Here is a 12,767-nt window from a genome sequence, read left to right on the forward strand (position 1 = left end):
AGAAAATACGCATCCATACAGCAACTTGTACGTGAATGTTCATGGTAGCATTAATCATAATAGCCAAAAAGTGGGAACAACCCAAATGTCTACAAACTATTGAATGGGTAAACAAAATGTGGTCTCTCCATACAATGACATATTATTTGGTAGTAAAAGTAAAGTTGTGATAACATGCTACAACATGAATGAACCTTGAAAGCATAGTAAGAAAGAAAAACAGATGCAGAAGACCACATATTATATGATTCCATTTATATGAAATTTCTGGAATAGAGTAGAGATTAGTGATTTCCAGGGGATGTGGGGGGAGGGCATAATTATTAATGGGTACAGGTTTCTTTTGGGGATGATGAAAATGTTCTGAAATTATATATTGGCAACTCTGAATATGCTAACAACCACTCAGTTAACACTTCAAAAGGGTGAATTTTATGGTATGTGAATTATATATCAGTAAAGTGGGGTTTTTTTTTGTTTAAAGCAAGCCTTACATTTTTAAAAAGGAGTTGTTTAATCAGTCTGAGATTAAGCTTCAACTGACAGTTATTTAAGTGTCAGTTTCACATTTCTTTCAAAGCCTGTCCTATAATTTTATCTTTTTTCTGTTTAATGTGTACTGTGTTTGGTATTTTTACTTTGTTTCTTTAAACAATTTGTGGTTAAACTTTAGGTCACTTGAAGCTGTGCCTTTAGTTTAGACAGTAGGAATAGGACCAAGGGAATCGAGACATTCATCTATACCTGATGTTTTTTGCTGTGATAACACCAGTAGTCATAATCTATTTAGAGTTTCTCTTATGAGAAAAAATGTCTATGGAGATATCTAGGAAAAGGAAGCAACAATAATGTAGAAAAAAAATAATTTTATATCTTGCTTTATGTTTAGTTATGGAAAGATAAGTTTAAGAAAAAATAATATAGAAATAATGCCCTTTCAGAAACTTCTATTAGAATGGATGCTTAACAACTTTAATCTCTTCATATGAGGTATTAAATTATAATGTTGTTCATTTTTAATGAATAATTTATCATTACAGACAGATTTGACCAGTTTTGGGCCATCAATCGGAAACTCATGGAATATCCTGCAGAGGAAAATGGATTTCGTTACATCCCTTTTAGAATATACCAGGTAGGAAGTAACATTTTTAACAATACCAACTTATGAAAGTCTCGGACATCTTACTTCTTGAAGCACTCTAGTCCAAAGTCTTTTCAGTTTGCATAGTAACTGAATAACATTTATTAGGGTTTTCCAGATCTCTTCCTTTTGGTGGCAGTCAAATCAGAGACTGCACTGTGAAATATGTGACTCATTTAGTTGGTGCTCTTTATTTGCAGATTTTGTATTTGCAGATTAGCCTGCTTGCTAAAATTTATTTGCAACCTCAAAGTCAGTACTCAACAGTACTTCCCTGGACATGTGCAGAGTGATGAAAAATTTGCTTTGCCCATGTGCACATTTTCAGTGATGCCGTGCCTTCTTGTTTCTGCTCTCATACTGTAAACAAGTGACTTTTCCCAGTCTATTTAGTGTCGCATTCTTCACGTTTTTGTGCTTTTTGTTGGTAATTTTGATGTTAAAAATGACTCCCAAGCATAGTGCTGAAGTGCTATCTTTATACAGAAACATACATAAAACAAGGTTATGTATTGATGAGTTGAAGACATGTGACCAGAGACTTGCAGTAACCCTTGTAGTCCCCCTAAGAGCAATGGTTCAGTATTTGTTAATTCAGTCAGTGTTTGCAGTAACTTTATAGAACATAAGTACCACAGATGAGAATCGACTGTGTTTGTTTTAGATGATGGGTCCTCAGTGTTGTACAACAAAATAAATAGTAGCGTCTCATTACTGTACACTTTCATGGGGTTAAGAAACTCCATGTTTCTGTAGAGTACTTTAAAACTACCATATACTTCCTATATAGCAATACTGAGTAAATGTTCATTGAATGAATGGTATCCAGAAAGCTAGTTGCCTACGATCATGGAAAAAGCAGTTAAGAACAGGAATTAGAAACACAGTATCACAAACATAGACTCTCATCTAGCAGGCCTTCGATTCAGACTCAAAGAGATTGTGTCATAACTTCTCTCTGTAGCCATTTTTACTATCTAACAGTCTTTACTCATAGTTACTTCTACAGTTATTTTTTAATCTTTTATAGTGCCATCAGATTAATGTGTGTTCAAAGAGGAAAACAAACTGTCCAATTGAAAAGTAAAAAACAAAAATCCCAATATACTCAAAGAATGAAAAGTTTTTATGACTTAAATAAGGTTGCTTCTCATTTATTTCATTAACATAATGGCAAATAGACTATGTTTAGATCATGGATTCATAATACGTACAATAGAAATAAAATGAGAAAAATGCCTGATGGAATAAAGACCAGATGATCTAATCAGCCGCACTCCTCTGCTTCCTTTTTTCAGGAAAGTAAAATTTTAATTCCACGAGTCTTTGTTAAGCACAAATATTACCCAGTGGGTTTGGAAATGCCATAATTTATTTATTTATACTTTATCTTATATCATGAAGAATCTGAGGCAATTTACAAGAATATATTTTGTATAGTCACAAAATAGAAAAAGGTTGAAATTTAAAATTAGAGCCACCAAAGATATAAAATGGAAACCCAGCATGAAATGAACTACGCTATGAATAAGTGAGATCGTCAAATTTATTAAAATTGACCTACAAATTTGACCCCAAGCTTCCTTGTAGCCAGAGCAAAGGGGAAGGAAATGTGATGAGATATAACTTTGTTTTTCATTTTATATATCATGAAAACTTACTAGGTCATATCAGGAAAGCTGACTTTGCTTGAGCACCACCTAGGAAAGAAATTCTCACATGGCCTCACTTTGAAGGGACAGGGCAATCAATATCCTTTATACCTTACCTACAGTAAAAATATAATAATAGTTTCAGTAAAGTTGCTTCCTAAAGTGTCACTCAGCGATAGCTAAAGACAATGTGTCATAAGCCATGGATCATCCACAGTATAATAAAGACTTGGCGAAGTAATGGGAAGGCTAAGGCAGAATAAAATTTTAGGTTATTTTATGGAAGAATGTGTTTATCAAATAAGAAGGAAAGTAATTGATGGAGCAAGGCAGTTGAGGATTGGGATTAACCAGTAAAGTTTTTAGCCCAAGAGAGGTTTGCAGAGATCTGTTAAGGAAAAGGAAGGGAAACATTGTTGCTGCTCACATGAGAGAGTCTCAGTCTTCTCTGTACAGGCAGCAGAGCAGTAGAACAGTTTCGGCAACTGTTAATGTTCAACAGTGTGCAAATAGGACAGTTTCTATATCTGCATAAAATAATGTGAGAAAGGTGGCAGGAAGCCTAGTTGTATGGAGAGAAGAAATGTCTCACGTTACATAAATTGGTACTGACCACCTAGGTATTCCCTAAGAGAACTTCAGCAGTGATTTTACAGAACTAGATTCAGTAGTGATATGCTTTAGTTATTGCACTGAGAAAAGCCAAAACTGAGTCAGATTTTATGGACTAAGTATAGTACTTATAGTGGGTAGGATCCTTTATGTGGTCTGTAAATCTCATAGGGAGAGGCTGCATCTTCACCATCACTGACATAGATATTGGTGATTAAAAAACGGATTAAAAACAGTAACAGGTTATTACGGAATTTTAGAGTGGTCCTGAAGTTTTCTGAGTAGATTTCATTTTTTTTTTTTTTTTTAATGCAGCAGCCCACTTTTGGGTTGAACTTGGAAGGGGTGGGTAGATGGGGATAAGTGATATTGACTCAGGTGGCTTGACTCTGTCCTCCTGGGGACCAGTGGTTATAGCATCACATATTTATGGAAATTCTAAAGCACAGTTTGAAAATCTCTTTATCTAGGCCTGGACAGGTTCAGTGATTTGCCCAAGTTAGGTAATTCTTGATCTAACTAGCACTGTGGATACACTAATACGCTCAACATGCTAGTGATATCTTTGAAGGCAAGGTTAGTTTTATTTGTTTGTTTGGGCTTTTTCTTTGTTTTTTCCTTTTTAAATCTGTGTAGTAGGATTTATTTAGCACAGTGTTACGTACACTGTAGGTGCTTCACAAGTACTTACTTCGTTGAATCTTGGAATATTAAAAGCACCAAAGATCACATAATTCTGAAGCTGAAAAAAAGACTTTATAGTTCAAATAATCCAAAACTGAAAGAACTAGCTGGCTTTAACAAGGATAGTGCTGTTGTAGTAGCTGAAGAAAACACACTTCTAAAATTAATTCAAATGGTGGGAGAATAGTAGGAGCAAGTGGAAAAGAGCTGTTGGAAGGGTTGCATCCAGAAACAGTGCATGATAGATCAAGATCACAGTTTTGCCTTATTCACCTAGTCTGACAATTTGTGACTTCATGTAAACCTCTCTGAGCTCGCCAAGTTGTCAGATATTTGAGACATAAAGGCCAAAGCAGTTTCCCTTGAAAAACAGTTAGGTTTCCTACTAAGAGCACTGCACTAGAAGGGAGGCCTCTGAGGCTCTGTGGGAGGTGTGACACTGACGAGCTGTGTGTCCACAGGCGCTTTTACTGTCTTGCTGGGCCTTCATTTCCTCATCCACAAAATGAAAAGGGCATGACTGAGTGAATTTATACATCTGGTCGGAATTGTTCTTTAAAGAAGCCATATTACAGGTTTATCTAATTATACCAATGATATTCTTTTTCAAACACTTTATACTCCTGATTTCAGAGCAGATTTATTATTTTTACAGTAAGTACAGTTCTTTCCTTTATGGCAGTATTTACCATTCTTTTCTGGGGAATATTGTCAGATGTATCCATACCTGTTACTGTCATATCATAACATTAAAAGGATTCAGAGAGAGAATGTGAGAGAGAGAGGGAAAGAGAATGTGTATGTGTGAGAGAGAATGGTTTTCATAAAGTGCTATAATTAGATAGAAAGTGGGAAGCTAGAGAATTCTCAAAATTTGCTTGACAAAACCTGGCTGCCAGGTGGTGACTGTTAGGGCAGAGCTTGCTGCCTGATCTTTCCTCTGTCAAGACAGTGGCAGCTTTTCCTCAAACAGGGAGAGACAGAGCCTCAGGGTTTTTTGTTATTTATCTATTTATTTATTTTTGGCTGCGTTGGGTCTTTGTTGCTGCGCATAGGCTTTCTCTAGTTGTGGCGATGGGGGGCTACTCTTCGTTGTGGTGTGCAGGCTTCTCATTGCGGTGGCTTCTCTTGTTGTGGAGCACGGGCTCTAGGCATGCAGGCTTCAGTAGTTGTGGCTCGTGAGCTCTAGAGTGTAGGCTCAGTAGTTGTGGCACACAGGCTTAGTTGCTCTGCAGCATGTGGGATCTTCCTGGACCAGGGGTCGAACCCATGTCCCCTGCATTGAAAGGCGGATTCTTAACTGCTGCGCCACCAGAGAAGACCCTGAGCCTCATGGTTTTATTGGTTCTCTTTATTGACTTTGCTGTTGGCTTTACCCTTATCTGGTTTGGTTCTTACTGGAACTTGATTAAAATTTTAGACGTGAGATGCATAAGTGAATATAAAAATTTAGGAGACTTAGTTTTTGCCCATTGTCCATTCTCTGCCTTTTTCCATTTCCCTATTTTGTACTTTTGAATCTTCATTCATACCTTGACCAAAGGAAGATGGTATCTGCTTTCTGTTTTCCTTAATTATATGATCTAAAGGTGATACCATATTTCTGCTGTTCTACAGCTGATTAGTTTGTGTGGTTGGGATAGTCTGTTGATTAAGTGCAGCTTTTACTTATGTGGCATTTTGATTAATCTGTACTTTTCATTTCTTTAATATACTAGATATAGATCTCTGTACTATTTGAGACCTTAAATTAGTAAGTAAATAAAACCTGAAAATCCAGGTTTATTAATAAGACAAATAAAGGGCATAATTTTGCTAAACTTTTTTCTTTGCAGCATTCTAATAGAATTCCTGTATAGCAGGGGGTAAAAAGGATAGGACAGCGAGCATGCTTCGGCGAGGCCCATTTTATCTTTGGAAGCCTCAAAACCATCTTAGGATGTAGGGATCATTATCTGATTTTACACTCAGGAAACTGAAGCTGAGGAATTTTTTTTTTTTTTTTTTGCGGGACGCGGGCCTCTCACTGTTGTGGCCTCTCCCGTTGCGGAGCACAGGCTCCGGACGCGCAGGCCCAGCGGCCATGGCTCACGGGCCCAGCCGCTCCGCGGCATGTGGGATCTTCCCGGACCGGGGCACGAACCCATGTCCCCTGCATCGGCAGGCAGACTCTCAACCACTGCGCCACCAGGGAAGCCCCAGCTGAGGAATTTTAAATCACTTGCTCAGGGGCACACATATGAAATGTGGAACAACTAGTATCCAGACATAGGTGAGACTTACAAAGAAAATATAATTTTATTTATAAAAATTAAGTTTACAGAATTTTCAAGACATAAGTATTAGATAAAGTGAAGTCCACTTTGACCAAACCTAGAAAATCTCTAACTGGTGATATTCTTTAAAGGTTGACTTTTATACAGATTGTTGGAAAACTTTAGTTCTTTTTCATCTGTAATTTGATTACCACGGACTCAAAATGACTCTAAATCCAATGATGGAATTTTAGTGGTAAAAGTAAAATAGGTCCAAAAGTAGTTTAGAGATCCATTACAGACCCCAAAATGTGTCATTTCTGTCATTTACATGGCAGTTTACTTTAGCCTCTGTGTTCCTGAAATCCAGGTGCTTCATATTAGCCAGTATTCTAGAGATGAGGTTAATGGCAGCAAGTGCTTCAAAAATGTAACTAAAATGTTATTGAGATAAGCACACGTAAACAGATGTGATTAAGGAGGATATCTGTTTAAAAAGACTTGTAAAGTGACTGTGAAATCCTTAGGCATTGGTATTTAGGTTGTATAGTAAAAATTAGGCACATAATTTCTGTTTTTCAAGAAGCAGTGGATTCATAACTGTTATCCTACCAATATGCTACATGTAAGAAAGGGTTGTCTCATTCATTCATTCAAGTTCATTTGTTCACAAACATTGCATGCTATGCCTAATACTGTGCACAAGGGATGCAAGTGGTTATTAATATGGTACATCATCCTTTAAAAGTTTATAATCTAGAGGTGGAAATAAATTAATCAAATAAGTACACAAACAAATTTTAAATCACAACTGTGATTGGTGCTGTGAAGGAGAGGTATATAGTGCAATAAAGCCTAATTCCTCTAAGGGGAATCTGATCTAGCTTAGTAGGGCAGAGAAGCCTTCTTTGATGAAAGTGTCATGTCTTTTGAGGTCTGACAAGTGGATAGGCTTAAGGTAGGCAAAGAGTAATGAGAGGACCTTTGAAGGCAGAGGGGACATTGTAAGTATGAGGACAGCCTGTTGGTCTTGAGCACAGAGTTGGGGGCAAAATAAATATTTTGCTTATTTTTCTTTTGGGTTATTTATCTGATTTTTAAAAAATTATTTTTATAGATATTAACCATTTTTCTGTCAAACACTTTGTAAAAAATAATCACAACTATAAAATTTGTCTTGATTTTATATGGTATCTTTATGTAAAAAATGTTTACAAACCATTCCATTGGTTTATTTGTACTTTCTTTTCTTTTTTTTTCTTTTTTTTTTTTTTTTTTGCGGTACGTGGGCCTCTCACTGTTGTGGCCTCTCCCGTTGCGGAGCACAGACTCCGGACGCACAGGCTCAGCAGCCATGGCTCACGGGCCCAGCCGCTCCACGGCATGTGGGATCTTCCCGGACCGGGGCACGAACCCATGTCCCCTGCATCGGCAGGCCGACTCTCAACCACTGCGCCACCAGGGAAGCCCTATTCGTATTTTCTTATAACAGTATTATTTTTATTTGATTTTAGTCTTCTGATATCTGCTGGGACAATTCACCCCTTACCTTTTTTTCAGTCTTTTCATGCTTAATAAGTGGAAATACATTTCTGTTTTAATTTTGGTAGAATTCACCTTTTTATATCATTAAATCTTCCTACATAAGAACATGGTACATCTTTTTTGTTTGTTTTTGTTTTTGGCTGCATTGGGTCTTCGTTGCAGTGCGCGGGCTTCTCATTGTGGTGGCTTCTTTTGTTACGGAGCACGGGCTCTAGGTGCGCGGGCTTCAGTAGTTGTGGCTCGTGGGCTCTAGAGCGCAGGCTCAGTAGTTGTGGTGCACGGGCTTAGTTGCTCTGCGGCATGTGGGATATTCCTGGACCAGGGCTCGAACCCATGACCCCTGCGTTGGCAGGCGGATTCTTAACCACTGCACTACCAGGGAAGCCCAGGTACATCTTTCTTATTCAGATTTTGTTTTATGTTCTCAAATAGGCCCTGTGCCTTTCTTTTTAATTTATTTCTAGGTGTTTTTTAGATTTCGTTTTTCTTTATTTCATTTCCATTTCTAGATATTTATTTATGGCATCACCCCAAAAAACAACACCTCTTGCAGTCATTTTTATCAGCCATTTCTTGTTTGCTTTATCACATTGCTAGTATTGCATTGCCAAGACAGTATTGAATAATAAACGTTACTAGCAGGAATTCAGCCTTTTTTCCCAGCTTTTTCCTTAGCCTTTGGGGATCCATAGGCTCGTTGGTCCTTAGGCTCATGTCCACCCAGAGGGGAGAATATTGCAGAGGGTTTGTAGCTCCTCCATGTAGGTCCTCCCTGCCTACTCACCCCAATAGGTGCCTTAGCTCAGGAGAGCCACTGTGTTGGGTATGAGATAGATTTGGGAGTAGAAGGGAGAGGGGGAAGCGTTAAGCTTCCATGCTCCCAGAATCCTCTCCATGTATAGTTGTTATTATGCTGTTTTTTCATGTAAAGAATTATATGGCAGTAATCCTTGGGGCAAGGTGTCTAATACTTAATTCACACTCTAGCTGTGGCGGTACATGCTACAATGAATATTAAGACATCTGTGCTTAAAAACAGGATTTGTATCTCATGTGTAAAGACAAGAAAGTAGAGAATGGATGCTCAGTTCTCAAAATAACTTCACTTCTGATCCAAGTGAAGGTAACAGTTATAAAATGATAAATAACTTGCAAGTTGAAGGCATATCATTCATTTTCACCTTTCTATATATAAATTTAAGGTGAGCTTATGAAGTTAATTTCTTTCCAGAGTATTTTTTTTCTCTCTCTCTCTCTTTTTTTTTTTTTGTGGTATGCAAGCCTCTCACTGTTGTGGCCTCTCCCGTTGCGGAGCACGGGCTCCGGACGGGCAGGCTCAGCGGCCATGGCTCATGGGCCCAGCCACTCCACGGCATGTGGGATCTTCCCGGACCGGGGCATGAACCCTTGTCCCCCGCATCGGCAGGCGGACTCTCAACCACTGTGCCACCAGGGAAGCCCTCTCTTTTTTTTTTAATAGATCTTTATTAGAGTATAGTTGCTTCACAATACCGTGTTAGTTTCTGTTGCACAACAAAGCAAATCAGCCATATGCATACACATGTCCCCATATCCCCTCCCTCTTGAGCCTCCCTCCCATCCTCCCTATCCCACCCGTCTAGGTCATCACAAAGCACCGAGCTGATCTCCCTGTGCTGTGCTGCTGCTTCCCACCAGCCAGCTATTTTACATTCAGTAGTATATATATGTCCATGCTACTCTCACTTCGCCCCAGCTTCGGCCTCCCACCCCATGTCATCAAGTCCATTCTCTATGTCTACCTCTTTATTCCTGTCCTGCAACTAGGTTCATCAGTACTGTTTTTTTTTTTTTTAGATTCCATATATATGTGTTAGCATACGGTATTTGTTTTTCTCTTTCTGACTTCCTTCACTCTGTGTGACAGATTCTAGGTCCATCCACCTCACTACAAATAACTCAATTTCGTTTCTTTTAATGGCTGAGTAATATTCCATTGTATATATGTGCCACATCTTCTTTACCATTCATGCGTCGATGGACATTTAGGTTGGTCAGAGTATTTTAAACATTTATTAAACAGCTAAGGAGAATTTCTTCTTTAGTAAGCGCAGAGAAGAAGTTGAGCCTCTGTACTGTGCTTATATCTTTGTGTTCATCACAATGCCATACACATAATAGGTGCTCAGTAAATACACAAACTGTATAACAAACTAAGGAAGGTCTCATTATCTATGAAGGTGGTGGTGATTCTGGTCTCATAATAAATTAGACTGTAACATTCATACCATACATTTTTACTACAGCATTCTGGGCTGGATTTTCTGTTGAGTAAACTATCATTCTCTACTGTTGCCCTAACCACTCTCAACCACTGTGCCACCAGGGAAGTCCTTTGTTCTTCTTAAGATTGCTTTGGCTATTCAGGATCTTTTGTGGTTCCATATCACAAAATTTTAGGATCAGATATTCTAGTGGGTTATTTTTTTGAGATCTAATTCACATCCATAAAATTCACCCCTTTAAAGTGTACAGTTGTAGTATTTCACAGTTGTGCAGCCATCACCACTATCTAATTTCAAAATATTTTCATCACCTCAGAAAGAAACTCCATACCCTTTAGTAGTCACTTCTCTTCCCTCCTCTCCCTGGCCCCTGGCAACTACTAATTTACTTTCTGTTTCTGTGGATGTGCTATATGGACATGTAAATGGAATCATATCACCCATTAGTAGTCACTTCTCTTCCCTCCTCTCCCTGGCAACTACTAATTTACTTTCTGTTTCTGTGGATGTGCTACATGGACGTATAAATGGAATCATATCACCCATTAGTAGTCACTTCTCTTCCCTCCTCTCCCTGGCAACTACTAATTTACTTTCTGTTTCTGTGGATGTGCTACATGGACGTATAAATGGAATCACATCATATGTGTCTTTTTGTGTCTGCCTTCTTTCATGTGGCATAATATTTTCAAGGTTCATCTGTCTTGTAGCATGTAGTACTTCATCCTTTTTTTAACTAAGTAACATTCCATTGTATGGATACATCACATTTTGTTTAACCATTCATCGGGTTGATGAATATTTGGGTGGTTTCCACTTTAGGGCTGTTATGAAGAAAGCTCCTATGAACATTTATGTACAAATTTGGAGGTGGGCATATGTTTTCACTTTTCCTGAGTATATACCTAGGAGTGGAACTGGTGGGTCATATGATAACTCCACATTGAGCCTTTTGAGGAACTGCCATATTGTTTTCCAAATTGGTTGCACCATTTTACATTCCCACCAGCAATGAATGAGGGTTTCAGTTTCTCCATGTCCCTGCCAACACTTGTTATTGTACATCGTTTTGATTAGTTATCCTAAGTGGATATGAAGGGGTATTTCATTATGATTTTGATTTGCATTTCCCTAATGACTAATGATGCTGAGCGTCTTTTTATGTGCTTACTGACGGTTTATATATCTTCTTAGGAAAAATGTCTCTTCTTTGCTTATTTTTAAATTGGGTTGTCTTTTCATTGTTGAGTTGTAAAAGTTCTTTATATATTCTGGATCCTAGACCTTTACTAGATATATGCTTTATAAATAGTTACTTCTGTTCTGTGGGCTGTCTTTTTACTTTCGTGGTCATGGCCTTTGAAACACAGAAGTTTTTAGTTCTGATGAAGTCCAGTTCTTTTTGTGTTGTTGTTACTTATGCTTTTATGTTATCATATCTAAGAAAACCTTGCCTAATACTAAGTGATGAAGAGTTCCTCTTATGTTTTCTTCTAAAGTTTTATAGTTTTGGTTCTTTCATTTAGGTGTTTGATCCATTTTGAGTTAATTTTTTGTATATGGTGCAAGGTAAAGGGGTCCAACTTCATTCTTTTGTATGTACATATTCCAGTTCTCCCAGCGTGATTTGTTGAAGACTTCTCTTTCTCTCATTGGATTGTCTTAGCACTCTTGTTGAAAATTAGTTGTCCACAATGTGTGGATTTGTACCTAGAGTCTCAATTCTATTCCACTGATTATATGTCTGTTCTTGAATTCTGTAGCTTTGTGTAGTAAGTTTTGAAATCAAGAGGTATGAGTCCTCCATCTTTGTTCTTTTTTTCAAGATTATTTTGGCTATTCTGGATCTTTTGCATTTCCATATGAATACTAGGACCAGCTTGTCAGTTTCTACCAAAAAAAAAGACACTTAGGATTTTGATAGAAATTGTATTCAATATGTAGATCAATTTCTGGAGTATTGCTATCTTTTTGGCTGCACCACACAGCTTGCAGGATCTTAGTTCCCTGACCAGGGATCAAACCTGGGCCCACAGCAGTAAAAGCCCATGTCCTAACCACTGGACTGCCAGGGAATTCCCTGGAGTATTGCTATCTTAACAAACAATATTAAGTCTTCCAATCAGTAAACACGGGATTTTTTCCCATATATGTAGGTCTTCAATGATGTTTTGTAGTTTTCAGTGTACAAGTTGCCCACTTCTTTTGTTAAATTTATTCCTATGTAATTTTTTCTTTTTGATCCAGTTTTTATTATCATTTTTGGACTTTTTGCTAGTGTGTATAAATAGTATTGATTTTTTTGTATATTGATCTTGTCCAGTAGCCTCATTGAACTTGTTTCTTACTTCTAACAGTTTTGGGGGGGTTTTTTTGTTTGTTTTTTTTTTGCTGCTGCTTCCTTAGAATTTTCCATATAGAAGGTCATGTCACTACAAATGGAGATAGTTTTACTTCTCCCTTTCCAGTTCGAATGCCTTTTACTTCTTTTTCCTGCCTCATTTCCCTGACTAGAACCTTCAGTACAGAATCAAAATAAGAGTGGCAAAAGCAGACATCCTTGTTTTATTCCTGATCTTAAGGGGGAAGAAAGCTTACAGTCTCTCATTAT

General features: G+C 37.8%; 1 protein-coding gene across 4 annotated transcripts in view; it reads left to right on the top strand.

Moving 5' to 3' along the window:
- Window positions 1-12,767, top strand: part of ATG5 (autophagy related 5) — a 119,801-nt gene that overhangs the window by 67,322 nt on the left and 39,712 nt on the right. For 3 of the 4 annotated variants that reach the window (XM_082855642.1, XM_082855641.1, XM_082855643.1), the window contains exon 6: window positions 1,041-1,135. In XM_082855642.1, the coding sequence (XP_082711768.1) occupies window positions 1,041-1,135 (95 nt within the window). The remainder of the gene's footprint in view (window positions 1-1,040; window positions 1,136-12,767) is intronic. The other variant, XM_082855644.1, reaches the window with a different exon arrangement.

The sequence above is a fragment of the Leucopleurus acutus genome (assembly GCF_964270905.1).
Source record: "Leucopleurus acutus genome assembly, chromosome: 15".
In the NCBI taxonomy this organism is placed as follows: domain Eukaryota; kingdom Metazoa; phylum Chordata; class Mammalia; order Artiodactyla; family Delphinidae; genus Leucopleurus; species Leucopleurus acutus.